Source organism: Scyliorhinus torazame, chromosome X (genome assembly GCF_047496885.1).
Source record: "Scyliorhinus torazame isolate Kashiwa2021f chromosome X, sScyTor2.1, whole genome shotgun sequence".
In the NCBI taxonomy this organism is placed as follows: domain Eukaryota; kingdom Metazoa; phylum Chordata; class Chondrichthyes; order Carcharhiniformes; family Scyliorhinidae; genus Scyliorhinus; species Scyliorhinus torazame.
The window spans coordinates 32,753,724-32,779,834 of record NC_092738.1 but is presented as its reverse complement, the minus strand read 5'-3'; the positions used below and the strand labels follow the sequence as shown (position 1 = coordinate 32,779,834).

The following is a 26,111-nucleotide window of genomic DNA, read 5'->3' as shown; positions in this document are numbered from 1 at the left end:
TGCCAGGAGTGTGTCAGTACTTACAGGAGCTCCCTGCAGGAGTGTGTCAGTATTTACAGGGCGTCCCTGGTAATGCTTCAGTATTTACAGAAAGTTGCCAGGAACGTGTCAGTATTTACAGAGGGCCTCCCACACAGAGAAATTTTGAAAAACATGCGTGGAGCAGAATGTAGCATCTTGGCCCCTGGAAAAAAGTAGTGAGGATGTCGCATGTTTCGGAATTTAGATATTGTTGGCAGGGGGTGACTTTGTCGAGATTGCAGTTAACCTGTTTCCCAATCAGGGTTGCAATAGATAATGGAAGTGAATACATATTGGTTTGTAACTGGATAATCTCATTGCAAACAGACAAAAATTATAATTCTAAAGCATTTTTATTCAGATTGATAATTAAATTACGCATGTACCAAAAAAGCATCATTTCAAAATAATGTACACCATTACACACAGCCAATCAAACATACAACACACACCGATGGAATGGTGTCTTAGCAACAAAGTGAGGAGAAATCCCCAAATTTTTCTTCAAAAAATAAATTAAAGTTTTAAATTAAAAAAAGATGGGCCGCACGGTGGCGCAGTGGGTTAGCCCTGCTGCCTCACGGCTCCGTGGTCCCAGGTTCGATCCCGGCTCTGGGTCACTGTCCGTGTGGAGTTTGCACATTCTCCCCGTGTTTGCGTGGGTCTCACCCCCACAACCCAAAGATGTGCAGGGTAGGTGGATTGAACACGCTAAATTGCCCCTTAATTGGAAAAAAATAATTGGGTGCTTTAAATTTATTTAAAATTGTTTTTAAACTAAAGTAAAAAAACAATGCTCAAATTGGGCAGTGATCAGGACACTAAAACTAACATTAAATGGACACTGATGACAATTTTGGTCAGGGAAAGGGGTTGTCTGTTGGGATACGTTTCAGCCATTGGTTGAAGTTCTGTAACAAATCACTCTGGAACTTAAATAAAAATTATTTGTACCCAACTGATCCAGACATGTTATTCACCTTCCTGTTTTCAAATAGGTTTCTGGCAAAGGTACTGCCCTCTCAAGGTCACCACTTCAGCCACTGATTGCTAAGTCCCTGGATTGAAGTTCTTCTATTTACTAGGATAATTGGGACTGGAGGGAAGCTTTTGGGGGGATGGGGATTTTTAAAAAATCATTAATTATCTCAATTAACTAATCTGCATCAAATTTATAATATAGAACCACTCTGAAGGGGAGGACCATACCACTGAGTCAGAGAGACTTATTAAAAACTCTTGACTTGGGGACTTCCGGTGACGGCGGGCGGGAGGCGGCCGCACAATGGAGAGCTCCCGTTCGGCAACGGCATTTTCGGGGCTTTAAGCCCGGTCCCAGGGTCCACGGAGGCGGCAGAAGCAGGGAGAAGGCACGGAGGAGGCACAGTGAAGACACAGGAGGAAAAAAAGAACAAAGAAAAATGTCGAGGGTGAGCAAGAAAACGGCCGGAAAAAAAAACAGCTGAAGGTCCGTCGGGGAGTGGAAAGGTCACCGCGGGGTCACCAGGAAAAATGGAGGCTGGAGCACCAGGGAAGGCTGCACTGCTTACGGCTGAAGAAATAACCAAGGTGATGGCTGCGGAATTAGAAAAGCAGTTGGCGCAGATTGCGAAATGCATGGAGACGGTGAGGAAGGAGATGAGGGAGGTTTTGAGTGTGTTGGTGGAGGAGGCGGTTTCCCCGGTGAGGACGGAGGTGGCGAGCGCAGTGGCGGAGGTGCGAGAGCAAGGGGAGGCGCTGAAGGAAGTGGAGGAGACGTTATTGCAGCACGGTGATCAACTTACCTCGATGGGGAAGGAGATGCGGAAGGTGATGGAGATTAACAAGGATCTGCGAGGAAAAATGGAAGACCTGGAAAACAGATCCAGGCGACAGAATTTGAGGATTGTGGGGCTGCCCGAAGGAGTTGAAGGACCGAAGCCGACTGAGTATTTTGCCACGATGTTGGCAAAACTATTGGGGGAGGGGGAGGATCCCTCCCGATATGAACTGGATCGGGCTCATCGGTCGTGGAGGCCTGTACCAAAGGCGAGTGAGCCGCCAAGGGCAGTGACTCTGTGCTTCCGTAGGTACAGGGTGAAGGAGAAGGTCCTGAGCTGGGCCAAGCAGAAGCGGGTGGTGCAGTGGGCTGGAGCTGGTATCAGTGTATACCAGGACTTTACGGTGGAGCTGGCAAGGAGGCGGGCTGCCTTCAACCGGGTGAAGAGGGTACTGTACATTAGCAAGGTGCGGTGCGGCATTGTATATCCAGCGAAGCTGAGGGTGACTTACAAGCTCAGGGACTTTTATTTTGGAACGGCGGAAGCAGCGGAGGAGTTTGCGAAAGCAGAAGGACTGTGGCAGAACTGACAAATTGAGGAATGGCCATGTGCCAATGTAACCTCATGACTGTATTTTCTTCTTTTTTGTATCACTGCGCGCGGGTGTAGAGACTAAAGGAGCCAATGTTGTATATATTTGGACAAGGGAAGGGACGGGACTTTCACTCGAAATGAGGACTCTTTGGGGTGTAGGTGGATATGCGGGGTTTGTGTGCTAAAAGGGGATCTTTGGGCTTTCCTAGGGCCGGGCAAGTGGGAAAGGGACCCGGGCGGGGGCCTCCACGCTGGCCGGTTTAAGCCGGCCAGTGAACGGGAGTGAGGTGGGGGGGAGGGGCTACGGCCATCGGAGCCTGGCAGGGTCCGAGTGGTCTAGCCGGGGTGGAAAGTTGGGGGGAAGGAACCGAGGTTGGGAGGAGGAGTTTTACAAGAGGCAGTGGACGGGAGGAGCTGGAGACCTGGGGTTGGGGTGGGGGGGGGGGGGCGCGGGAGCTGTGTAAGATTAAGGGTGACTACGGGTAATCCCTGATTCCTTTTTGTCATTTGTTTATGTAAACATGCGGGTTGAGGTTTGGGGGTTGGTGGGTAGATGGGATCGTTGTTGTTATTATGGGGACTGACATATCTTGCTGATTATTGTTTATTGTTGATGGATGTAAATGTGGGAGAAAATATGAAAAAGGAGAATAAAATAAAAAAAAAAAAAACTCTTGACTTTGCCAATGCATCTATGCCCTCAGCACTGCAACCCAATAATAAAATTAGACTCAACGGGCTGCATAGCTCTATCTCCCCCAGTGGGCATCTTTCTGGCAAAGGGGCATGTAAAATAGGGTGGCTGCCCACCCCACCACATTCCTAATACACGGCATGTCAAAACCAGCAGCCTTCATACCATATTCAAATGGGTATTCAAGCTTCAATTCGGCTCATTGTCAAAGCCAATTGTCATGATGATACCCTGCCCACATCATAAAATATCTGGCGTGGGCACCTGGGTAGGAGTGGCCAGTCCGACATGGAGCCTTTAAGTGTGGGATGGAAAGGGGTTTCAATCTTCTGCAGGTGTCCCTTTGTGCATTGGGGGCCTAGGGTGGTCAGCCCGCTTAAGATCAAACCCCTACCCCAGCCTTAAATCCAACCAATCAACTTCCCAAGATCCCAGGCTTACCAGCTTTGGGGAGCCATGGGCCTTTGCTTTTTTTTTTAAATTTAGAGTATCCAATTAATTTTTTCCAATTAAGGGGCAATTTAGCATATCCAATCCACCTACCCTGCACTCTTTAGGTTGTGGGGGTGAGCCCCACGCAAACACGGGAAGAATGTGCAAACTCCACACGGACAGTGACCCAGAGCCTGGATCGAACCTGGGACGTCGGCGCCGTGAGGCAGCAGCACTAACCACTGCGCCACTGTGCTGCCCCCATGGGCCTTTTCTGTCGCCTTCTTGCAGTTCCAGCAGTAGCTACTTGGCGCCAGACTGATGGAGCTGCCAGAAGCTCCAGAGAGTGGGACCTCTTCCCCAATGAAGGATGGAAGTCCTACATGGCCATTTTAAGCCCACCCACAGCGTGGCTGCAGGGTGGGCTGATGTCAACTCCATGCCGACTTTTTCGGGGAGGTGAAGCTCCTCTAGCCCAGGGTAAATTACAATTTTTTTTCCACCTGCCTGCATATTCCAGGTAATAAATACTATTCCTGTAACTTTACTGTTTGTGGGATCTTTCATGAAGCAGAATAACTTCCGGGTTTCCAGACAAAATGGTCACTGTAATTTGAGGTAGTTGATTGTGAAACATTGATATTTTTCTCAGACATGGTATGGTGCTTATGTAAATACGACACTCGTTCTTTTCTCCAATTACCTCAAGCACACAGGACCTGTGGTCCTCAAAAAGGCCGAGCTGTTGGGCTGCAAAAGTCATATTCATGGATTCAACATTGAGACAAGTAGCAATGTCTTCTGCAGTACTTCAAGGACCCTGGTCTGTCGCAGGTCCACTCAAGATTGTCCATCAAAAGTTCTGGATAAAAGTGATAGCCTGATTTGACAAGTTTAATTTCTGAATTTTAACTACTAAACAGCCCTGTGAGACTTCAGAGGTTTGAAATCAAAGGCCTTGCATCCTTTTCGCATAATGTGAATGTGAAAAATGTTCACAGTGGACACATTCATCTGTCAATAAACTGGAGATTGATCTCCTGCTGTGGCATCAGCAGAGTTCGAGTCATTGGTTTCACAATGCTGCCCTTGAACTCTGGTCTCACCTCAAAGTGGATCAGAATCTGAAAAAAAAAGACAAGTAAATTACACCACCACAGTTTCTTCACTGGAGAAAGATTTCACATTGACTGTATACAGACTCTCCACCAGAGGACATTACACTCATCAGAATTATATCAAGACTTACGAGAGTTAAATTGTGAGGATCGGGTGTTTTCTTTGAGCTTTTGGGTGATCTGCTCAAGTATGTCAAATATTAAAGGTCGATCGGGTGGATAGGAAGAAATAATTTCTCTGGTGGGCGGAGTCCAAAGCAAGGTGGCATAATCTTCAAATTCAAGCCAGGCTGTCGAGCGGAAATCGGGACGCACCTCTTCACAAAAAGGGTCATGAAAATCAGGAATTCTCTCCCACAAAACAAATGTGCGTGTTGACAGATAATTGGTGTTGTCAAGCTTAGATTGGTCGATTTGTTGGATATGGAGCAAAGGTGGGAAAATCATGTTGAGTTGGGCCAAATCAGCCATGATGTGACAGAATGGTGCAGCAGGCTCGAGGGTTGAATGGCCTCATCGCATTCCTAATTATTGGTAAAACCACCATTGAACCCAAATGGTGAAAAAACAACCAATACAGATCTTGCACGTCAGCTACAACTATTCCATTCCCATCTATTAAGTATAGCCATGAAACAATAAACCCATTTTCTATTCTGCCCAGCAAATCCTAAATTCCCCAACTTACTCGAGCCAGTGCCAGGTATATCTCCAACTCTGCAATTCTTCTTCCAATGCAGCTTCGCTTCCCAAATCCAAATGGGATGGATGCGTAGGGATGAAACCTCTGATCCTTATGAAGCCATCGCTTGGGCTGGAAGCAGTCAGGATTGGGAAAGATTTCCTGATCTCGTGATGTTGCATAATGACACAGAGTAATCAGGGTCTGCATAGAAGAGTGAAGACCATTCAGAATCATCAGAGCACCATTCGAACAATGATAAGCTATCAGAGCACATGGCTATCAGGAGGGTGCAGGAGTATTCCCGTGCACTCTAACTCAAGTAGAAGTCACAGAACCCCTACAGAGCTGAAGGAGGCCATTCAGCCCTTCAAATTTGCACCGACCCTCTGAAAGAGCACTCTACCTAGGCCACTCCCCCACCCTATCCCCATAGCCCCACCTAACCTGCACATCCCTGGACTATGGGAGGAAACTGGAGCACCCGGAGGAAACCCACACAGACACAGGAAGAACATGCAAACTCCACACAGATGGCTACCCAAGGCTGGAACTGAACCCGGGCCTCTGGTGCAGTGAGGCAGCAGTGCTAACCACTGTGCTACCGTGCTGTCCTTCCACAAAGTATACATAGGTCACAACTTCCAAGATTAGTGAAGAACAAATCTCTATTTGCCGGATTCTTCTGAAGTTTTTTTTTACTGATCTGCTGTGTCAAGGTGTTGGTTATGACTGATTTTTTTTTTTTTCATTAAAAAAAAAATTTTGCGTACCCAATTCATTTTTTCCAATTAAGGGGCAATTTAGCGTGGCCAATCCACCTACGCTGCACATTTTTGTGGGGGCAAAACCCACGCAAACACGGGGAGAATGTGCAAACTCCACACGAACAGTGACCCAGAGCCAGGATCGAACCTGGGACCTCGGCGCCATGAGGCAGCAGTGCTAACCACTGCGCCACCTTGCTGCCCAGGGTATGACTGATTTTGCTGCTCAATGTGAGAATCACTTGTGTCATCTTATTTCATTTGCTATTTTATGCACAGAATCCCCATTTTAAATTCCCTCATTAAGCGTCCGTCCACATTCACGTTGCAAATATAATGGTGACGGTATTCCCGCTTAGCATTGAGACTTTTGCTTCAGTGTTATTTCACGCCTGGAATGACGTAGCATCGCGTGACCCAATTGGTGCCATTTGGGAGTGGCCTTGCTCACTCCAGACTCTTCCGCGTTCCAACTCTCTCCTGCTTGCCAACTCTCCCATTTGGTCACACCCTCCCTGACCCTCCTGAGCACATGTTTGCTTCTTTCCTCTTGCCACCCCAGTAGGGCAGCACACGTGGCTCGCACTGTGGCTTCATAGCGCCCGGGTCCCAGGTTTGATTCCCCGCTGGGTCACTGTCTGTGTGGAGTCTGCACGTTCTCCCCGTGTCTGCGTGGGTTTCCTCCGGCTGCTCCGGTTTCATCCCACAGTCCAAAGATGTGCAGGTTAGGTGGATTGGCCATGATAAATTGTCCCTTAGTGTCCAAAGATGTGCAGGTTAGGTGGATTGGCCATGATAAATTGTCCCTTAGTGTCCAAAGATGTGCAGGTTAGGTGGATTGGCCATGTTAAATTGTCCCTTAGTGTCCAAAGAGGTTAGGAGGGGTTATTGGGTTACCGGGATAGGATGGAAGTGAGGGCTTAAGTGGGTCGGTGCAGACTCAATGGGCCGAATGGCCTCCTGTTCAATTCCCGTACCAGCCTCTCCGGACAGGCGCCGGAATGTGGCGACTAGGGGCTTTTCACAATAACTTCATTTGAAGCCAACTTGTGACAATAAGCGATTTTCATTTAATTTCATTTCTGCACTGTATGTTCTATGTTCTCTTCTGAGCCCTCGCTCACAGCGAGTGTTCGGGAGAGTGAGTTGGTAAGCTGGAGGGATTTGGTGAGCTGGAGGATCAGCCCGGGGAAGGGTCAGGGTGGGAGAGCCCTGTGAACGGGAGGCAATTAGAAAGGAGTTAGCACGTTTCTTTTATATTTTTAAATTCATTTTAAAAGTTATTCCATTTACAAATGTAGGAATTTAGGAATGAACAGGGTATAATGTTTTCATGTTTTTTTGTCTGACAAGAAATATCCTACAGAACCTAACTACAGCTTTAACATTGTTTGTAATGGGAAAACAGGATTCACTTAAAGTTGTTTCACACAAAGTTGCACTTTTCAGGAACACAACTGCAACGTTAAGTGAGGATCGACTGTATATTATTTCACATACATACTAGAGATCTTGTAAAGAGATTTGATATGGTACAAGTTAAGATTATGAAAGGGTAGGCGTGGAGATATTTCCAATTTTTGGGAGAATCCAAAACCAGGGGGTGGTCACCAATAAATCCAATCAGGAGAGAGGTTTAGGGTGGGAATTACAGAGTTTAGGGCCTTGACAAACGGGAACTCCCACGCCCTCTGGATTTAAACAATCTTACCAGCCTCTACGCTGCTTACCTTTTGAGGAATGATATATTCTCCAATTTGGATATCTTTATCTGGAATGACACGAGCGTTACCTGGGATTACTGGATAAAGCCTAGAAGGTGGAAAAATGTTAATTACACCTATGTTTCAGTAAGAATTTCCTTGTGTGTTCCTGATGTCAGCAGTCATTTCTCTCATGACTGTTTTTGTCTTTCTGACGATGGAAGTGTACACTTGGGAGATGAATACTTTCTTTGCTTCTGACCAGTGTCAACATCAGGCTCTGCCCAGCTGGGAAACGACACGTCCTGTCCCCTTCATTCTGTGCCGTCAACTTGCCTCTGCTCCAACTTCAGAACAACGTCCCAACTATCACTTGCCCATTTCCCATACCAGCCATGTCAAAAAGAAATTACACTTCTGGAAAATTCCCAACACATTCAAGCTCATTCTCTACAGGTGAAAGGCCAGTGAGCTTTCTCTTATTGGATGATCACCTCCACTATTTGTTTCCCCAATAAAACACAATTTTGCAATTTATTTTCAGGTCGCTATTTGTGACTGCAGCCTTCCAGACACAAATCCCTGGATACTGGAAGAGTGGACAGAGGATATTGAAGGGACACCCACATTTGCAGATTAGCAACACTCATTCTTTAACCTCACCTCAGTACTTCCTTCACAACAGCTTTCATGAGGGGCATCTTTGCCACGTCAGCAGCAGAGGGGATCGGCTTGTCTTCAACTGTCTCTTTGATTTCTCGGTGCAGGTCTGCCTGAACGCCTGGGTGCCTGGACAACTCGTATAGTGTCCACGACATTGTGCCGGAAATCTACGGGAAAGAGAGAGAGAGGGAACACGGGTCAGGGTGTGAGAACGAGGCCAACCACCGAGTGTAGCAATGAGTCATAAAGATGTGAAAGTCAACCATCAGACTCTGCTGTCAGTTCTCAACTGCGGTGTTACAAATGCATTAAACATCCTCAGGTTATGTGAGAAGCCATTCACCAATGACAGCCCTCACCTTTGGCAGGAAACTGGACTGGAAATGGGTGCGATGCCTCGGTGGTGGAATAGTCTGTCACCAGCCGTGTCGACAGACGGTAATATTTGGTAGGGTGAACGAGTGTCCCGCCCAGTGAGTCTGTTAAAATTACCCCTGCTGGATTTTATGGAATCTGAAACCCACAAGAACTAATGGCGACGAGCGCTTACTGTGTCCACACCGGCAAGTAACAATTCCGTGACGTTGCCATAAATGGTTCTCATGGGCAGATTCTGGGACGACAGGAAGTAGGTCAGGTACTTCCCCTCAATTGGCTCCCTTCTTGCCAGTTTCTGTTGAATTTCGGCCATCCTCCGGTCTATGTGTCCTTTAGCTGCAAAATAATTGCAAGTTAAGTGCAAGGATAAGGGCCAGGCAGAGCAACACTTTCTCTGACCACCGCTAACTACAGTGAATCTCCACTGGAATAGCAACCTCGAGGGACTAAACCCATTACTGCTCCTGGCACAGTCTACTGTTCCAAGTAGGATTGTACACAATCCCTTGCATATTGAGTCAATAGCAAGGCAGAGTCAGTGACAGCCAAGCGGTCTCCTCCTGTGCTTATAACAGCCGCTTTACCATCTGCCTTTGTGCCTTCTACTGTGGGACTGCCATCCGCTCCCATGCCCTCTCTCTCACACTATGGGTGAGATCTTCCGGCTGTTCACGCCAGCGAGATCTTCCGGTCCCACTGACAGTGCACCCCCGCCGCAGATTTCCCAGTGGCTTGGGATGGATTCAATGGGAAATCCCAGAAGATCCTACCGCCGGCCAACAGCGCGCGGCCTCCTGCCGCCAACGAACATGCCGTGGGGATGCAACATTGCCCTATGATGCAACATAGGGCAATGTTGCATCCTCATTGTCCAAGAGTTGATATATTACTATGGGGCAAGGTGAGGAAGTAGGCCCCAACAACTACCTCAGCTGGTAGAAGGATTAAACTAGCACGGTTGGCATTATTTTTTAAAAATTCGGTCATGGGTTGTGGACGTTGCTGGCTGGGCCAGTATTTGTTGCCCATCTCCGAGGGTATTGAAGAGTCAACCACATTGCTGTGGATCTGGAGTCACATGTAGGCCAGACCGGGTAAGGACAACAGATTTCTTTCCCTAAAGAACATTAGTGAACCAGATGGGGTTTTACCATAATTGATTCCTTATTTCCAGATTTTTATTGAATTCAAATTTCAACATCTGCCATGGCGGGATTCGAACCCGGATTCCCAGAACATGACTCTGGGTCACTAGTCCAGCGATAATACCACTACGCCACTGCCTCCCTCTCACCATCCAGCTAACGGACTCCTTTCCTCCTATCCCCAATTGTAAAGAAGGCATCATAGTTTTTACACTGTAGCTTTGTTTACCGGAGGAGAAGCAATGACCGAGAGAGGCAGCATTCAAGGTTCACAGCACCACACACCCTCTGGGATCTGCACCACATGACTGAACCCCTCCTACTTCCAGTTACCTTGGAGACAGAGCTTGCAGATACTTTGCTTTACAAGGGAAGCAATCAGTGAGCTATGCCGCAGGTCACGTGTCACTTCCACCATGGTCACGTGTCACTTCCACCATGGGCACGTCTCTCCGGGGGATGCAAAGGGCGCCACCACCTCCCGCTGCCTGGGGAAAGCGGGCAGTATAATCAAAGATCCCTCCCACCCGGCTTACTCACTCTTCCAACTTCTTCCATCGGGCAGGAGATACAGAAGTCTGAGAACACACACGAACAGACTCAAAAACAGCTTCTTCCCCACTGTCACCAGACTCCTAAACGACCCTCTTATGGACTGACCTCATTAACACTACACCCTGTATGCTTCATCCGATGCCAGTATCTATGTATTTCCATTATGGACCTTGTGTTGCCCCATTGTGTATGTACTTAATGATCTGTTGAGCTGCTCGCAGAAAAATGCTTTTCACTGTACCTCGGTACACGTGACAATCAGCAAATCCAATCCAGTGGAGACAGTCCCCGTCACAATTTAGATGTATAAAACAGGACACCGACACACTGGGATCGGGTTTTACTTTTAGGCAGAAAGTGGATCTCAGACACTATGGGCGCGATTCTGTGAAAATGGGGCTATGTCCCCACGCCAGCGGGAAACCGGCACCAATGACTCCGGCGTCAATGGCCCCCCCAAGGTGAGGAATCCTCTCCTTTCTAGGGGGCTAGGTGGACGCCGGAGGGGTTGGCGTCGCTCCAGCCGGCGCCAAAGGACCGGCGCGAGTTTGCGCATGCGCGGACTGGCCGGCGTGATCTCACGCATGCGCAGACCGGCCGGCGTATTTCCGTGCATGCGCGGGGGTTCCCTTCTCCGCGCCGGCACCCGGGCAATATGGCGGAGCCCTACAGGGGCCCGGCGCGGAGGAAAGAAGTCCCCCAGGGAACAGGTCCACACACAGATCGGTTGGCACCGATCACGGGTCAGGCCACCAGGGGTCGGATCCCCCCCCCCCCCAATGCCCCCCCCCCCCCCCCCCCCCCCCACGCCCACGCCCCCCCCCCCCCCCCCCCCCCCCAGGACTGCCCCTGCATACTCATCTGCCAGGTCCCACAGTGCGTGAGGGGAGTAATTCACGCCGGCGGGACTGGCCAAAAATGGACGGCCAGAGGCCCGGAGAATCGCCGGGGGAGGGGGGGGGGGCTGTCAACGGCCCCCCGACCGGCATGGCGGGACTCCTGCCGGCCCCCGAAGCATAGGGCAGCCATCGTCGGGGCGGGATTCGCGCCTCCCTCCGGGGGTTCTCCGACCCGGAGAATCCCGGCCTGGATGTTAAATGGTGAGGCAATGTTATAGTCTGCCCCTTGTGGTGAAAACATAAACAACATTCTTCGTCCATCCCTCCCCACTTCCTCGGCCTCAACACATTGAACAGATCTGCCACACCAACAAAGCATCTCACATACCAAAAGCGAACATGTAATCCCAGCATACGATGAATTTCTGCCAGGGTTCTGGATGGATTTTATGTAGAAACTTTGGCATCGCCATAGTGATGAGTGTCATTTGAAACATGGTGTTAATTGACTGTATAAAATCTTCGGTTTCTTTCGGAACATCAGCCTTGAGGCAGCCAATCCGTGTCTCAAAGAGGACTGAAGAGATGCCTGGAAGAATGAGTAGAGATGGGCAGAGATGAATCCTTGTGAAAGTTTAAAAACTAGCTCCGTAATCTCAAAACATTATTTGGGGCTAACTGGTTTAGCACGCTATTCTGCTAGTTCTGGCACCAGGATGGTGCCTGGGGTGGAACATTTCAGTTATGAAGAGAGGTTGGACAGGCTTGGGTTGTTTTCTCTGGAGCAAAGAAGACGGAGGGGCGACCTGATCGAGGTGGACACGATTGTGTGGGTAGGGAGCAGCTGTTCCCCTTAGTTGGAGGGCCAGTTACAATGGGACACAAGTTCAAGGTGAGGGGCAGGAGGTTTAGGAGGGGATTTGAGGAAAAACCTTTTTACCCAGAGGGCGGTGAGGGTCTGGAACGCACGGCCTGGGACAGGGGTAGGGGCGGGTTGCCTCACATCCTTTAAAAAGTACCTGGATGGGCACTTGGAACATCACAACATTCAAGGCTATGGACCAAGTGCTGGCCAATGGGGTTAGGAAGACAGCTCAGGTGTTTTTTTCACGTGTTGGTGCAGACTCGATGGGCCTTGTCTGCGCTGCATTATTCTGTGATTCTGTGACAATTGACAGAGGGCCTTTTTTATGAACTCCCTGAGCTGCTCTATCCTGCTTGGGTCCATTGGTTTCCTGTGTGCGCAGGCCAACGTTACTTTTTGTCACTTTATTTCTAACCCCCCTCTCCCTCCCTCCCTACCCCACACACACAAACCCAATCTGATCTCTCTGTCCTCAGCCTCCTACAATGTTTCAATGAAGCTCAATGTAAACTGGAGAACAGCACTTCATCTTTCAATTCGCACTTTATTGCTTTGTGGACCCAAGATTAAGTTCAACAATTTCAAATCATCGCCCCTGCCCCCATGAATTAGGCACTGTTTATTATTCTGCTGTTGTTATTTCCACTTCTGGACACATCTTTTGTTTCTTTACTCGTTTCATTATCACCCCTTTTTTCCTTAAACCATCATCCTTTTATCTCTCCTGCCTCCACCCTAACACAGACCTTCCCTGTTCTGTACCCCCCCTCTTGCCCTCCTTTCCCCGCTTCGACCTGTTACGTGTGTTAATGACCAGATCACCGGTTTGAGTGATGTTGGTTGAAGGAATAAATGAGTTCAGACACAAAGGGCACTATTTTCCCACCGCGTTGTGCCTGGTGTTGATTCTGGTGCCAGACACAAATCCACATGCGGGTCACCCGGCCCACGGCGTGATCTGGATTCCGCCCTCGCTGGGCATGATCTGGGTAATAATATTTAAACCAACCGTTAGGCTCATCGAAATATGTGCGGCCGGGATGAGGGCACAATCACCCGGAGCCCCCCAGGTAGCCAGGCACAAGACAGGGCACTGCCAGGGTGTCCGGGCAGTGACCAGGTGCCAGGTTGACTGCCAAGGGGTGGAGCCTGAGGGGACCATGCCCACGAAAGGGGGGACAAAGTGGCATTATGAAGGTTGGGGGGAGGGGGGGGTCCTTAAAGGGGAGGGTGAGAACATGAAGGGGGAGGGAGCCTAAAATTGGGGGGGGGGGGGGCATCAGTGACCCCATAGTGGGGTATGCTCACTTAATAATAATAACTTGTCACAAGTAGGCTTCAATTAAGTTACTATGAAAAGCCCCTAGTCGCCACATTCCGGCGCCTGTTCGGGGAGGCCGGTACGGGAATTGAACCCGCGCTGCTGGCATTGTTAGACAAGCCAGCTGTTTAGCCCACTCTGCTAAACCAGCCCCTTGGGGGGAGGGGGTTACGATGCCACTGATGCCCATGAGGATGGATGGGTGTGGGGTGGGTGGGGGGATTCACACTAACTTTTATTGATGGGCGGGGAGGGGAAAGAGGTTGCCCCTCAGGGGTCGAGGTTGTTGCCCATGTCTGAAGGGGGTCGCATTGTCTGTGGGTGGAGGGTGTGGGGGACCCCTGTGGTAATATGTATTGGGGGTCATGTGGGACTGGAAGCCCTAATGTCATTGGCTGACAGATCCCGGGTCCTGGTTGGCCGTTGACCTCTAGCTCCGCCCTGAAGGCGGAGTATAAGAAGCCGGAGTCTTCCCCCGCAGGCCAGTTTACTATCGAGCTGCGGGGGAACAGACACGCTTAATAAAGCCTCATCGACTTCACTCTATTCGTCTCACGGAGTCTTTGTGCGCTACAACCCCCAAGCTCACTTTGAGATTCGGTCACCCTTTCAAAATGGCGCCCTGTTCTCTGAGGAGCCAGTCTGAGCGGCGAGTTTAGTTCCCCACTGAAATTTTGAAGTGTGGGATTGACCAGTGAGAAACCTCCCAAGTCCCCAAAAAATTAATAAGTGTGGATGAATACAGGTCTGGATCTCAGCCAAAAAGCCAGTGGGAAACACCCTGCCAAACGCCCCCAAAATGACACTTCCCCTCTTTCTGTATTCAGCCCCTCACCTTCCAATCCAAACTTGTAGAACTCTTGTGCCAGGTCCTTCACCAGGACGTCATCATTCTTGGTCTGTTGGTGTCGGAGCCTATAGATTAGGTCAGTGACGACCCCATTGAGCACACCGTCATATGCCTCCACTTCCTTTGGCTTCAGCATGTGTTTGCTGAGCATGCTGCGAAGATTCTGCCACTCCTCCCCCTCCCTGCAAGAAAGAAATCCCTTAACACAGCAGAAATAGCAGCAATGGCCAACAGCTCACAAGGTCGCCTTTATATACATTAACCATCATTATCTTTCGCAGGGTAAGAGGCCAGTGACAGTTCCAATATACTCGGGTCAACAGGATAGAGGCCATTTGACTCAGTATTGGGGCTCTTTTCAAGTATCTAATCTAATTCCAGTTTCTTGTTCTTGCACTCCATTATTCTATATTCCCCCTTTTAAAAAATACCTATTTCATTTCCTCTAAGTAGATGTTATACAAGAAATAACTTGCATTTTGTTTAATAAATTTAAAGTACCCAATTCTTTTTTTTTTCCAATTAAGGGGAAATTTAGTGTGGTCAATCCACTTTTTATAATAATCTTTATTGTCACAAGTAGGCTTACATTAACACTGCAATGAAGTTACTGGTAGGATGAGACCCACACAGACATGGGGAGAATGTGCAAACTCCGCAGTGACCCAGGGCCGGGATCGAACCCGGGTCCTCAGCGCCGTGAGGCAGCAGTGCTAACCACTGCACCACCGTGCCGCACCATAACTTGAATTTTTATACTGTAGTGCTTTTCAGAATCTCAGCATGTCCCAAAGCGTTTTATAGCTAATGATGTACTTTTGGAAGTGTAGTCACTGTTATAATGTAAGAAAGGTGATAGCCAATTTGTGCATAGCAAGCTCCCACAATGTGATAATGGCCAGATAATCTGTTTCTGTGATGTTGGGATAAATATTGGCCAGGAAACAAGGGAGAATTTAATGTTTCATCCAAAAGGCAAATTAACTGATGATGGGAGCGACACTAATAGGGAGTAGGTATTGGAGATGTGACTACAACACGGTGGCATCAATTATGTGACCTCTTCCCCATTTGAGCACAGTTCTCTGTTGGAAGGGATAGGTTGACCAATTTATCCTGCAGTCTCTGCCCTTTGTGGTAAATCATTCCGTGTTCAACTGACATCTTCAGTGGATAAAATGTCTTCAATCCTCACGCTGGAGATAAGATAATATTTGGTCAGTTTCAGCTCAAGATCCTGATATGGAGGGGCGGCATGTGGCGCAGTGGTTAGCACTGGGACTGCGGCGCTGAGGACCCGGGTTCGAATCCCGGCCCTGGGTCACTGTCCGTGTGGAGTTTGCACATTCTCCCCATGTCTGCGTGGGTTTCACTCCCACAACCCAAAGATGTGCAGGGTAGGTGGATTGGCCACGCTAAATTGCCCCTTAATTGGAAAAACAATAATTGGGTACTCTAAATTTATATTTAAAAAAGGTCCTGATATGAAACTGCCATAATCTCCTATTCCTTTCCGCCTCGTGAGTTCATAAGAGCGGCACGGTAGCACATTGATTTGCACTGTTGCCTCACAGCGCCAGGGTCCCAGGTTCGATTCCCGGCTTGGGTCACTGTCTGTGTGGAGTCTGTACGTTCTCCCCGTGTCTGCGTGGGTTTCCTCCGGGTGCTCCGGTTTCCTCCCAGAAGTCCAGAAAGACGTGCTTGTTGGGTGAATTGGACATTCTGAATTCTCCCTCAGTGTATCCGAACAGGCTCCGGAATATAGCGCCTGGGGACTTTTCACAGTAACTTCATTGCAGTGTTAATGTAAGCCTACTTGTGACAATAATAAAGATTATGATAGTTTATCCAGCTTCACCTTCCATCTACGCTATTCAGCTCAACTATTTCTTGTTGTAGCGAGTCCCACATTCTCACTACTCTCTGGGAAGAAGTTTCTCCTGAATTTTCCAATTTAATTTAGTAGTGTCTGTTTTATATTTATGGTCCCCTAGTCTGGTTTCCACCACAGGTTAGAACAAAGAAAAGTACAGCGGCTTTTTTCCCCTGACTGCCTGGCAGAAAATTATTTTCCAAAGTAAATTGTTTGCTGGATTTCTATTGGGCTGAGCCCGTACCATGGAGCTATTCTGTAAGTGCAAGGCTCATTTTGGAAGCTGTTATTATGCAGCTCTTCAACCTCCTGGCCGAGGGACAGACACAGCAGACGTGCTCAGTCATTCCTTCTTTTTGCTTACAGCTGATGACTGAGGGACTTGGGACAAATCCCTTCTGTTTTATGATAAAAATAAAACCCTGGGCAAAGATCGAAAAGAAACGAGTCATTCACAACAAAGAAGGAAAACCTTATTTTTTTTCTTTTTATACATTTAGAGTGCCCAATTCTTTTTTTTCCCCAATTAAGGGGCAATTTAGCGTGGCCAATTCGCCTACCTTACACATCTTTTTGGGTTGTGGGGGTGAGACCCACGCAGACACGGGGAGAATGTTCAAACTCCACACGGACAGTGACCTGGGGCTGGGATTGAACCCGTGTCCTCGGCAGCAATGCCACTGTGCCGCCCCAGAAGAAGGAAGGAAAATCAACAATTTCCTCTGGGTCTAGGCAACAGACCTATGGAAATGATAAAAATATCCAAGAATGGTCAGAAGTCAAAAGGAGCAGTGACCTTATATGATCACTCACCTGCCTATGGCAGTGTTATTTACTAACTTGTCAATGCAGTGTCTCTTTCCCCGGCAGCTAAGTAGGAGAGTTCAGAGATCAATGTGCCGTTGGCTTCCATAGATCAAGAAGGTCATTATTTCAATAGATGTTGTGTTCACTGTGTTTCACAGTTGGTACCAGTGTTCCTTCCAGGAGTGAAATTAGGAATACTTTGCCACACAAAAGGTGGAAGAAGTTTGGAACTCTCTTCCGCAAACAGCTCTTGATGCTAGATCAATTGTTAACTTTAAACCGGAGATTACTAGATTTTTTTTGTGAACCATTACGGGATATGGAGCAATGGCAGGTAGATGGAATTAGAGTGCAGGTGACTCAAGCAGCCATTTAGCCTCTTCTTGTTCCGGTTGTCAAGTCAATCAACTTTGATGAATGGTGAGCGACGTTTGCTCAGCTTCCTTTACCAGTTTCTCACTCATTGTGAAAGCTACCTTTCTCCAAGTTCAGATGCCAAAACAACAAGTGGGGATATTTCTGCTTTGGCAGCCAATTGAAGAGCTGGGGCTGGTGGAACACTATTGCAAATATCTGACATATTATGTACATGCTTTCTCTCCCGGTTATGGGAGAGACCCGGAGGTTTTGAGAGGCATTTATTTTGAAAAGGTTTCAAAAAGACAAGTGAAAGGTCAATTATTTTTTGTTAAATTACAGTCTAGTGATCCTACTTTGATTAAGTTTAACTTAATAAACCTTTGCAGCCCAAGGTGTATATATAGTCGGTATTAACTATACTTCATCGAGATCAGGGGGTAGAATTTGGCAGATAGCACAGAGTGGGTAGTAGTGAGTCAGCCTGTTACACTCTCAATAGGACTGAAAATAAAGCAGGCATATAACAGATGGCTGATGTGATACTGCCCAACATTTGGTGCCCACCAAGTTGGATTTCTACCTCCAGAATCTATGGTGGTGATCTGTAGTATTTACAGTAAATTGATTGTTCATCCTGAAGTGTGTTTTTATAACACTGAATCTCCATTCACAGCATGCCTGTGGAAGTGTCCTTCTGTGTGGACATAAGAAAAAGCAACTGGGCTGTGTATGAATTATAAGGAAGCAAAGCTAATCTATCAGACAGCAACTGACCTGCAGTTGCATTTTTAATGTTTTGTGTTTTTTTCACAAGCCTGTCAAATTTAAAGTAACAGCTGCCAGGATTTCCTCTCGGTTCCAACTTCCCCCTCTCCTTTTCCATCTCCTCCTCTCCCACCCTCCCCCATCTCCCTGGGACAGTACAGCTGAGAAAGAAAGAAAGGCTTGTATTTCTATAGCACCTGATGTTCCTCAGAGACACTTCAAAACCCCTCGCGTACAAGGAATCATTTTGAACAATAATGGCCGTCGTGGAGGCCAATGCAGCAGCTGTTTTGCGCACAGCAAGATCCCACAATCCACAACATGAGGGATCAGTGGTGATGTTTGCTCAATAAAGGAATGTTGACTGGAATACCAGGAGAACTCATAGCTCTTCACCAAATCGCGCCAGAAACTCTGAACCCCTGGGATAGGCATTCAGGCTCCTGTGAAGTGTCTTGAGATTTTCTAATAAGCTCAAGGTGCTATATAAACTTTGTTGTTTCGTTTAACACCTCATGCAAGCGGTTGAAGAACCACATTCTCCAGCTATCGGTTGCATTTGGTGGCTGTTTCACATAGCAACAAACACGCACAAGTTAGTTTCAAGTCAGTTGTTGAGTTAGTTCTACTCACGCAGTGAGGAGCCCATAAGCATGTCCTCTGTATTGTCTGTAATTTTTCCAAGATGATAATTCAGAACGTATTGGATATTTCCCTTCCTGCCGCAAAACTTGTTCAATTAATGCTGGATCTGCAATGTGTACGGTCAGGATAGGCCCAAAACGAGCCTTCCACACAGGGCCATACTTTGCTTTTCCCTCCAACTAACAAACAAGAATACAAAGCGGGTGAAGACACTGGCAGTACAATCCTTTAACCCTTCAGTTCCCAGTTCAAATGGAGTCAGAGGGTCTTGAAGACATTTCAAGAATAATTTCAAAAGGGGCTGCAGAATAAACCAACTTCAACAACACAACAGGGCTCATTTAGTTAGAAGCAGATCCTAGTCTTCCAGGGCAGTGGTCATGTGAGACACAGTCCCACTGACAGTTTGGGGTCAAAATATGGTCTTTAAAAAAAAGGAACTGGATTGCTATCTGCTGCAAGAGGGTGTTGAGGAGTAAAGAGATATTAACGATATTTATGTGTTTTTTTAAACTCAAAAGATAGGAGGAACTTAACGTTGCTTAAAATATCAGATAGATGGGTAGTTTGGTCGAGCATCCATGACAGAACATTTGGAGGATTGATTCTACGCACTGTATTTTCCAAGAACTGTTCCCATACAAATGCTAAATGTTTTTTGGGTCTGGTTTAGCTCAGTTGGCGGGACAGCTGGTCCATGATGCAGAGCAAGGCCTACAGCGCAGGTTCAATTCCCGTACTAACTGAGGTTATTTATGAACCTTGCCCTTCGCCCGAGTTGTGGTGATCCTCAGAGTAAATCACCATCAGTCAGCTCTCCCCCTCAAAGGGGAAAGCAGCTTATGGTCATCTGGGACTGTGGCGACTTTACTTTTATAATAATAATCTTTGTTGTCACAAGTAGGCTTACATTAACACTGCAATGAAGTTATTGTGAAAAGCCCCAAGTCGCCACATTCCGGCGCCTGTTCGGGTACACCGAGGGAGAATTCAGAATGTCCAATCCACCTAACCTGCACATCTTTGGACTGGGAGGAAACCGGAGCACCCGGAGGAAGCCCACGCAGACACGGGGAGAACGTGCAGACTCCGCACAGACAGTGACCCAAGCCGGGACTCGAACCTGGGACCCTGGACAGGGAAGCAACAGTGTTAACCACTGTGCTACCGTGCTGTCCTTACTAAATGTTGTTATCCTTGATTCTGCTGTGTTCTTTTTCAAATGCAGGCATTTGAATAGGAATTTAACACAAGCGGGTCAGATATTTGCACAGGCACAAGACTGGCCTTGTGTCCAAAGATGTGCAGGTTAGGTGGATTGGCCAAGAATAAATCCCCAAGTTCTCACCGAAAGCAAGAAATTTGAATGATCAATCCTGTAAATACAAACAATTGCAGTGATTGATTCAGTTATACTGCACTATGGCTCTGAGGCTGACTGTTATAGGCTGTGAAGCAGGGCAGAGCAATGCATGATTTATATTGCAGGTTCTGCAGCACAATTGCGAGTGGCCTTTATGTTAAACAGTCCAGATGCTCTTCAAGCTCAGCCTTGTTCTCCTCCTTTCGAGCCAAGCAGTGGAATGGTTACACAGTTTGGCTTAAGTGAAAAGGTAACATATTTAAAATTGCTGCCTCACAGCGCCAGGGACCTGAGTTCGATTCCGGCCTTGAGTGACTGTCTGTGCGGAGTCTGCACGTTCTCCCCGTGTCTGCGTGGGTTTCCTCCGGGTGCTCCGGTTTCCTCCTACAGTCCAAAGATGTGCAGGTTAGGTGGATTGACCATGCTAAATTGTCCCTTAGTGTCCAAAGATGTGCAAGTTAGGTGGATTGGCCGTGTTAAATTGTCCCTTAGTGTTCAAAGATGTACAGGTTAGGTGGATTGGCTGTGCTAAATTGTCCCTTCGCGTCCAAAGATGTGCAGGTTAGGTGGATTGGCCTTATTAAATTGTCCCTTAGTGTCCAAAGATATACAGGTTAGGTGGATTGGCCATGGTAAATTGTCCCTCAGTGTCCAAAGACCATAGGACCATAAGACATAGGAGCGGAAGTAAGGCCATTCGGCCCATCGAGTCCACTCCACCATTCAATCATGGCTGATTTCAACTCCATTTACCCGCTCTCTTTCCATAGCCCTTAATTCCTCGAGAAATCAAGAATTTATCAACTTCTGTCTTAAAGACACTCAACGCCCCGGCCTCCACCGCCCTCTGTGGCAATGAATTCCACAGACCCACCACTCTCTGGCTGAAGAAATTTCTCCTCATCTCTGTTCTAAAGTGACTCCCTTTTATTCTAAGGCTGTGCCCCCGGGTCCTAGTCTCCCCTGCTAATGGAAACAACATCCCTACGTCCACCCTATCTAAGCCATTCATTATCTTGTAAGTTTCTATTAGATCTCCCCTCAACCTCCTAAACGCCAATGAATATAATCCCAGGATCCTCAGACGTTCATCGTATGTTAGGCCTACCATTCCTGGGATCATCAGTGTGAATCTCCACTGGACCCGCTCCAGTGCCAGTATGTCCTTCCTGAGGTGTGGGGCCCAAAATTGCTCACAGTATTCTAAATGGGGCCTAACTAATGGTTATAAAGCTTCAGAAGTACATCCCTGCTTTTATATTCCAAGATATAAAGATGTGCAGGTTAGGTGGATTGGCCATGTTAAATTGTTCCTTAGTGTCCAAAGATGTGCAGGTTAGGTGGATTGGCCACGATAAATTGTCCCTTTGTGTCCAAAGATGTGCAGGTTAGGTGGATTGGCCTTAATAAATTGTCCCTTAGTGTCCAAGCATGTGCAGGTTGTGGGGTTGCAGGGATAGGGAGGAGGAGGAGGCCTAGGTCGGGTGCTCTTTCAGAGGGTTCGTGCAGACTCGATGGGCCAAATGGCCTTTCTGCACTGTAGGGGTTTATGGTTCCAGATTTGTACAGCACCTTTAGCTTAGAAGAATGTCTCAAGGTGCTTCATAAGAATATTTTCAGACAAAATTTTACATACAAGGAGATATTATGACCAAAAACTTGGCCAAAGAGGTAGCAAAGCGAGTTTGTGAGGCAGAGGTGTTTAGGGAGTGAATTCCAGTGCTTAGGTCTCAGGCAGCTGTAAGCATAGCCACCAATGGTGGAGTGAAGGAAGTCGGGGATGCACAAGGGGCCAGAATTGTAGGTACGCAGAGAACTTGGGAGGGTTGTAGTACTGGATGAGTAAAAGTGACAAGGAAGAATCAAAGCCAGTGCATAAGTTGATGCTGGTGGTTCATCTAGTTTAATTCCTTATTGGCCTTTTTGTAGTGGTTTGACACAACTATAGTGTTCAATTCTGGTTGCCACACTACCAGAAGGATGTAGAGGCTTTAGAGAGGGTGCAGAAGAGATTTACCAGAATTTTGCCTGGTATGGAGGGCATTAGCCATGAGGAGCGGTTGAATAAACTCGGTTTGTTCTCACTGGAACGAAGGAGGTTGAGGGGCGACCTGATAGGAGGTCTACAACATTATGAGGGGCATAGACAGAGTGGATAGTCAGGCTTTTCCCCAGGGTAGAGGGGTCAATTACTGGGGGGCATAGGTTTAAGGTGCGAGGGGCAAGGTTTAGAGTAGATGTACAAGACAAGTTTTTACACAGAAGGTAGTGGGTGCCTGGAACTCGCTACCGGAGGAGGTGGTGGAAGCAGGGACGATAGTGACATTTAAGGGGCATCTTGACAAATACATGAATAGGATGAGAATAGAGGGATATGGACCCAGGAAGTGTAGAAGATTGTAGTTTAGTCGGGCAGCATGTTCGGCACAGGCTTGGAGGGCCAAAGGACCTGTTCCTGTGCTGTACTTTTATTTGTTCTTTGTAACTCTGCTCGGCCATTTCAGAGGACATTTAAAAGTTAACCACGTGTTTCATGGTCACCAACAGAGTAGCTTTTCATTTCAGATTTACTAATGGAATTCAAATTCCTCCAGTAGCCATGTGGGATTTGAACCTGCGTCCCCAGAGCATTAGCCTGACCGCTGGATTACTAATCCAGTGACATTGACGTCATTGTCTCCTTCTAAAAATGTCAGCTCATCCAGGACTGGATGTTGGACAAGCAGTCTAGCAAAATAGCGGCAGCAGAAATCTGTCCACCACTTGCCATTGTCTCACAGGCAAGTGATGTGACAATGTGATGTGCATTATTTGACAATTTTGCTTTTAATTTTAGAGAAGGTCTTCCTGTGTAAATGCAGTCTGGCATTCATTTAACTTTGCACAATGAGTAATTCTGTGCTCCTGGGTAGGATCATAATCATGGAGTCATTTGTATGAGAGATGGCGACATCAGCTCCACTTCATCTAAAATCATAGAATCAGACACATCAGGGCATGAAATCACACACCGGGAACAAAGGTCAATCAGACACAAGAGAACAAAAGACTTTCACTTAAACTCAGCTTTGACAAAGGGTCATCTGGACTCGAAACGTTAGCTCTTTTCTCTTCCTACAGATGCTGCCAGACCTGCTGAGATTTCCCAGCATTTTCTCTTTGGCTGCACTTAAACTTATTGGGTCACAAAAACATCTCAAAGAAATGCACACAATGTGTTGCTGGCATCATTTCAAAATTATGATGTTTTTATGAGGTAGGGAGAAAATATTTCCACAGGTAGGATGGCAGTAAGCGGAGGTCACAATTTAAGACAATTAGCAAATATCTCGAGGGGAGGTGCATTCAGATTTTCCAATTTTGAGTTGTTGCAACCCTGGAATGTACTGCTTTAAAGGGTGGTAGTAACAGAAGCAATAATTACTTTCAAAAGGGAATTGAATATATACCCAAAATAGACATTTGCAGGACACGGTGGGAAAAGAGCAGGGCCTGGGGACTAATCAAACAGTTCTTTCAAAGGGCTAGCACAGGTCCAGTTGGCTGTATAGCCTTTGGTGTTGAACGATTTTAAGAGCACATTGACTGTTCTGTCAGCTTAGATGACGACCATTAGCGAATAGGCTGCTAATTTCCTTGCATTGTGTAGCATTATAATTAGTAATAATTATTATCCTTACTATAATCTGGAAACTTCAGCCAAGACCGACATGTTATGTAGGAAGAGAGTGGAATTATGCCCAGAAAGGCTCTTAAATTCAGTCACAAAGGGACATTTTTAAAAAGTCAGTGGGGACAAACTGTAATGATAGATATTCAAATCAATGGTTTTTATATTAAAACAGACATTAAATGAAGAAAAAAACTTTTTAAAATTAACAGTAAAAATGACTAAGATGCTGCCATGGATGGAGTCTATTCAACTTTGAAAAGGAGGGAATCATGGACAAGATTCCCGGGCTAAATCGCTGGCTTTGAAAGCAGACCAAGGCAGGCCAGCAGCACGGGTTCAATTCCCGTACCAGCCTCCCCGAACAGGCGCCGGAATGTGGCGACTAGGGGCTTTTCACAGTAACTTTATTGAAGCCTACTTGTGACAATAAGCGATTTCATTTCATTCTTTATACAGTAACTCTCCATCCAGATTCCAATGTACAACTGCAGTTCCGAAGTCATACCCGTGCCTGAAACCTTCACTCTGCTCCCCCTCTCCACACATGCTGCCAGACCTTTTTGTTTTTATTTCATAGTACCACTGTTCAATCCTGGCTCTCCACTTAAATTCCAGATGTACAAATGCCTCGCTGCAGAGTTTCACACGTTGTCCTTACCTGAAGCTCATGTAACCGGGCCAGCCCTTTATTAAAGAACAGATCGTAGGCAAACTGCACAGCGCTAGGACCCGGCATCTCGGCCACAGTTCTCAAGCTCTTTCGCTTCGGTTTCTTGTGCAGGGCAGATTTCACCATTTCTGCAACGTACCTGCAATACACAGGGAATCGGTTTACCATCTTTAGGACTAATGCCATTGCAAACATCCAGTAAATAAAGCACTACAACAATCCTCACCTTCATTCTGATGGTCTTTATATTGCTACAACGCTGGCTGCTCACCCAAGCTTGCCGGCGGAGAAAGGCTCCTATATATTCGACCAATCCAGAGCTGAGTCTGGAGATTAATATTACATCGAGCCAATCAGGGTTGTCAAACAGGTTTGGTTGCTCTGAACAATCTGCCAGATATTTAAAGGGTCATTAAAGGAATCACAGCAACAATCCCAGGGCGAAGTGGAGCTCTGTGCAGGAGGAATGGGGGTCAAGGAAATGTAGTGGAAATAAAATAGCAGAGGGAAAAATAACCCTGAAATGTGTGCATTTTAAGATTTAAAAAAAAATTTAAGAACAAAAGATCGATGAACTTGCAAACAAATAGCATCAAATGATTGGGTTTTTTTGGTGCGTGTGTAAGGGAGAAGAAAGATCAGGCCAATATAAAAGAAAATTGTGTACCGCAATGTTCTTATTTTCTGGAGATAACAGAGCAACAGGCTCCTAAAGTCCCCCTGCTTACCTTGGGTCGAGGAGTAAAGGTTGGCAGGTGTATGTTAAACTTCTGGTCAATATCATATTTAAATTATGTGCAATTTCACTCAGACTTGGTCATTTTTTGTGTTTTATAAGAAACGTCCTCACTGTTACCAATTCAGAAATCATTGATCGTCCTCCACGACCCCAATAAGCAGGATTGGGAAGTGTCAGCGGGGAATCCCTTCAGCAGTTTAATACAGCGAGAATGCAGATATTTGGCTAGCTGCTCATTGAGGATATGGCGTTTCCTTGCTTTAAATTAGAGGCAACTAAATTTAAAGAGGAGTTAAGTCATACTGTGACTCTTTTAAGGATAAAGACAAAAACAGGGTGGCTCAGTGGTTAGCACTGCTGCCTCACAGCGCCAGGGACCCGGGTTCAATTCCGGCCTCGGGTCACTGTCTGTGCGGAGTCTGCACTTTCTCCCCGTGTCTGCGTGGGTTTCCTCCCACAGTCCAAAGATGTGCAGGTTGGGTGGATTGGCTATGCTAAATTGTCCTTTAGTGTACAAAAAAAGGTTAGATGGGGTTACTGGGTTAGGGTAGAGGGATGGGCTTAAGTAGGGCGCTCTTTCCAAGGACTAGTGCAGGCTCGATGGGCCGAATGGCCTCCTTCTGCACTGTAAATCCTATGATTAAGCTGGTCACATTTCTGGAAACTGTAAAGTGGAATAACAGCTTTAATTCGGGAGTCGGTCAGGACAGGAGGCAGTAAAACGATAACTGGAAAGATGGGAGCCTGATCAACAGGGAGAGTCCGAAAGATCATTTAGAGTCCTCGAAATAAAACCCTTAATAAAAGTAGGGTATATACATCATGTGTT

The 26,111-nt window shown here is 47.0% G+C and overlaps 1 protein-coding gene across 2 annotated transcripts; it reads right to left on the bottom strand.

Annotated features, from left to right (window-relative positions):
* Positions 1-355: 355 nt before the first annotated feature.
* Positions 356-24,856, bottom strand: cyp27b1 (cytochrome P450, family 27, subfamily B, polypeptide 1). Of its 2 annotated transcripts, XM_072494016.1 has the most exons (10): positions 24,770-24,856; positions 24,532-24,682; positions 18,826-19,016; positions 14,373-14,569; positions 11,740-11,940; positions 8,985-9,148; positions 8,435-8,601; positions 7,799-7,880; positions 5,308-5,505; positions 356-4,625 (listed from the first exon to the last, which is right to left on the bottom strand). In XM_072494016.1, the coding sequence occupies exons 2-10, from the start codon at positions 24,667-24,669 to the stop codon at positions 4,512-4,514; spliced, it is 1,452 nt and encodes a 483-aa protein (XP_072350117.1). In that variant the 5' UTR covers positions 24,670-24,682; positions 24,770-24,856; the 3' UTR covers positions 356-4,511. The 2 variants fall into 2 exon arrangements, with proteins under 2 accessions (XP_072350117.1, XP_072350116.1); XM_072494015.1 differs by lacking the exon at positions 24,770-24,856 and having other exon boundaries at positions 24,532-24,712.
* Positions 24,857-26,111: the final 1,255 nt, after the last annotated feature.

Coding starts and splice junctions, on each gene's coding strand:
- cyp27b1 (XM_072494015.1), bottom strand. CDS start 24,711: ATGGTAAACCGATTCCCTGTGTATTGCAGGTACGTTGCAGAAATGGTG. Junction 19,017..24,531: donor CCCGGTTACATGAGCTTCAG/GTAAGGACAACG, acceptor CTTGTTTGTTAG/TTGGAGGGAAAAGCAAAGTA. Junction 11,941..14,372: donor CTACAAGTTTGGATTGGAAG/GTGAGGGGCTGA, acceptor TCATTCTTCCAG/GCATCTCTTCAGTCCTCTTT.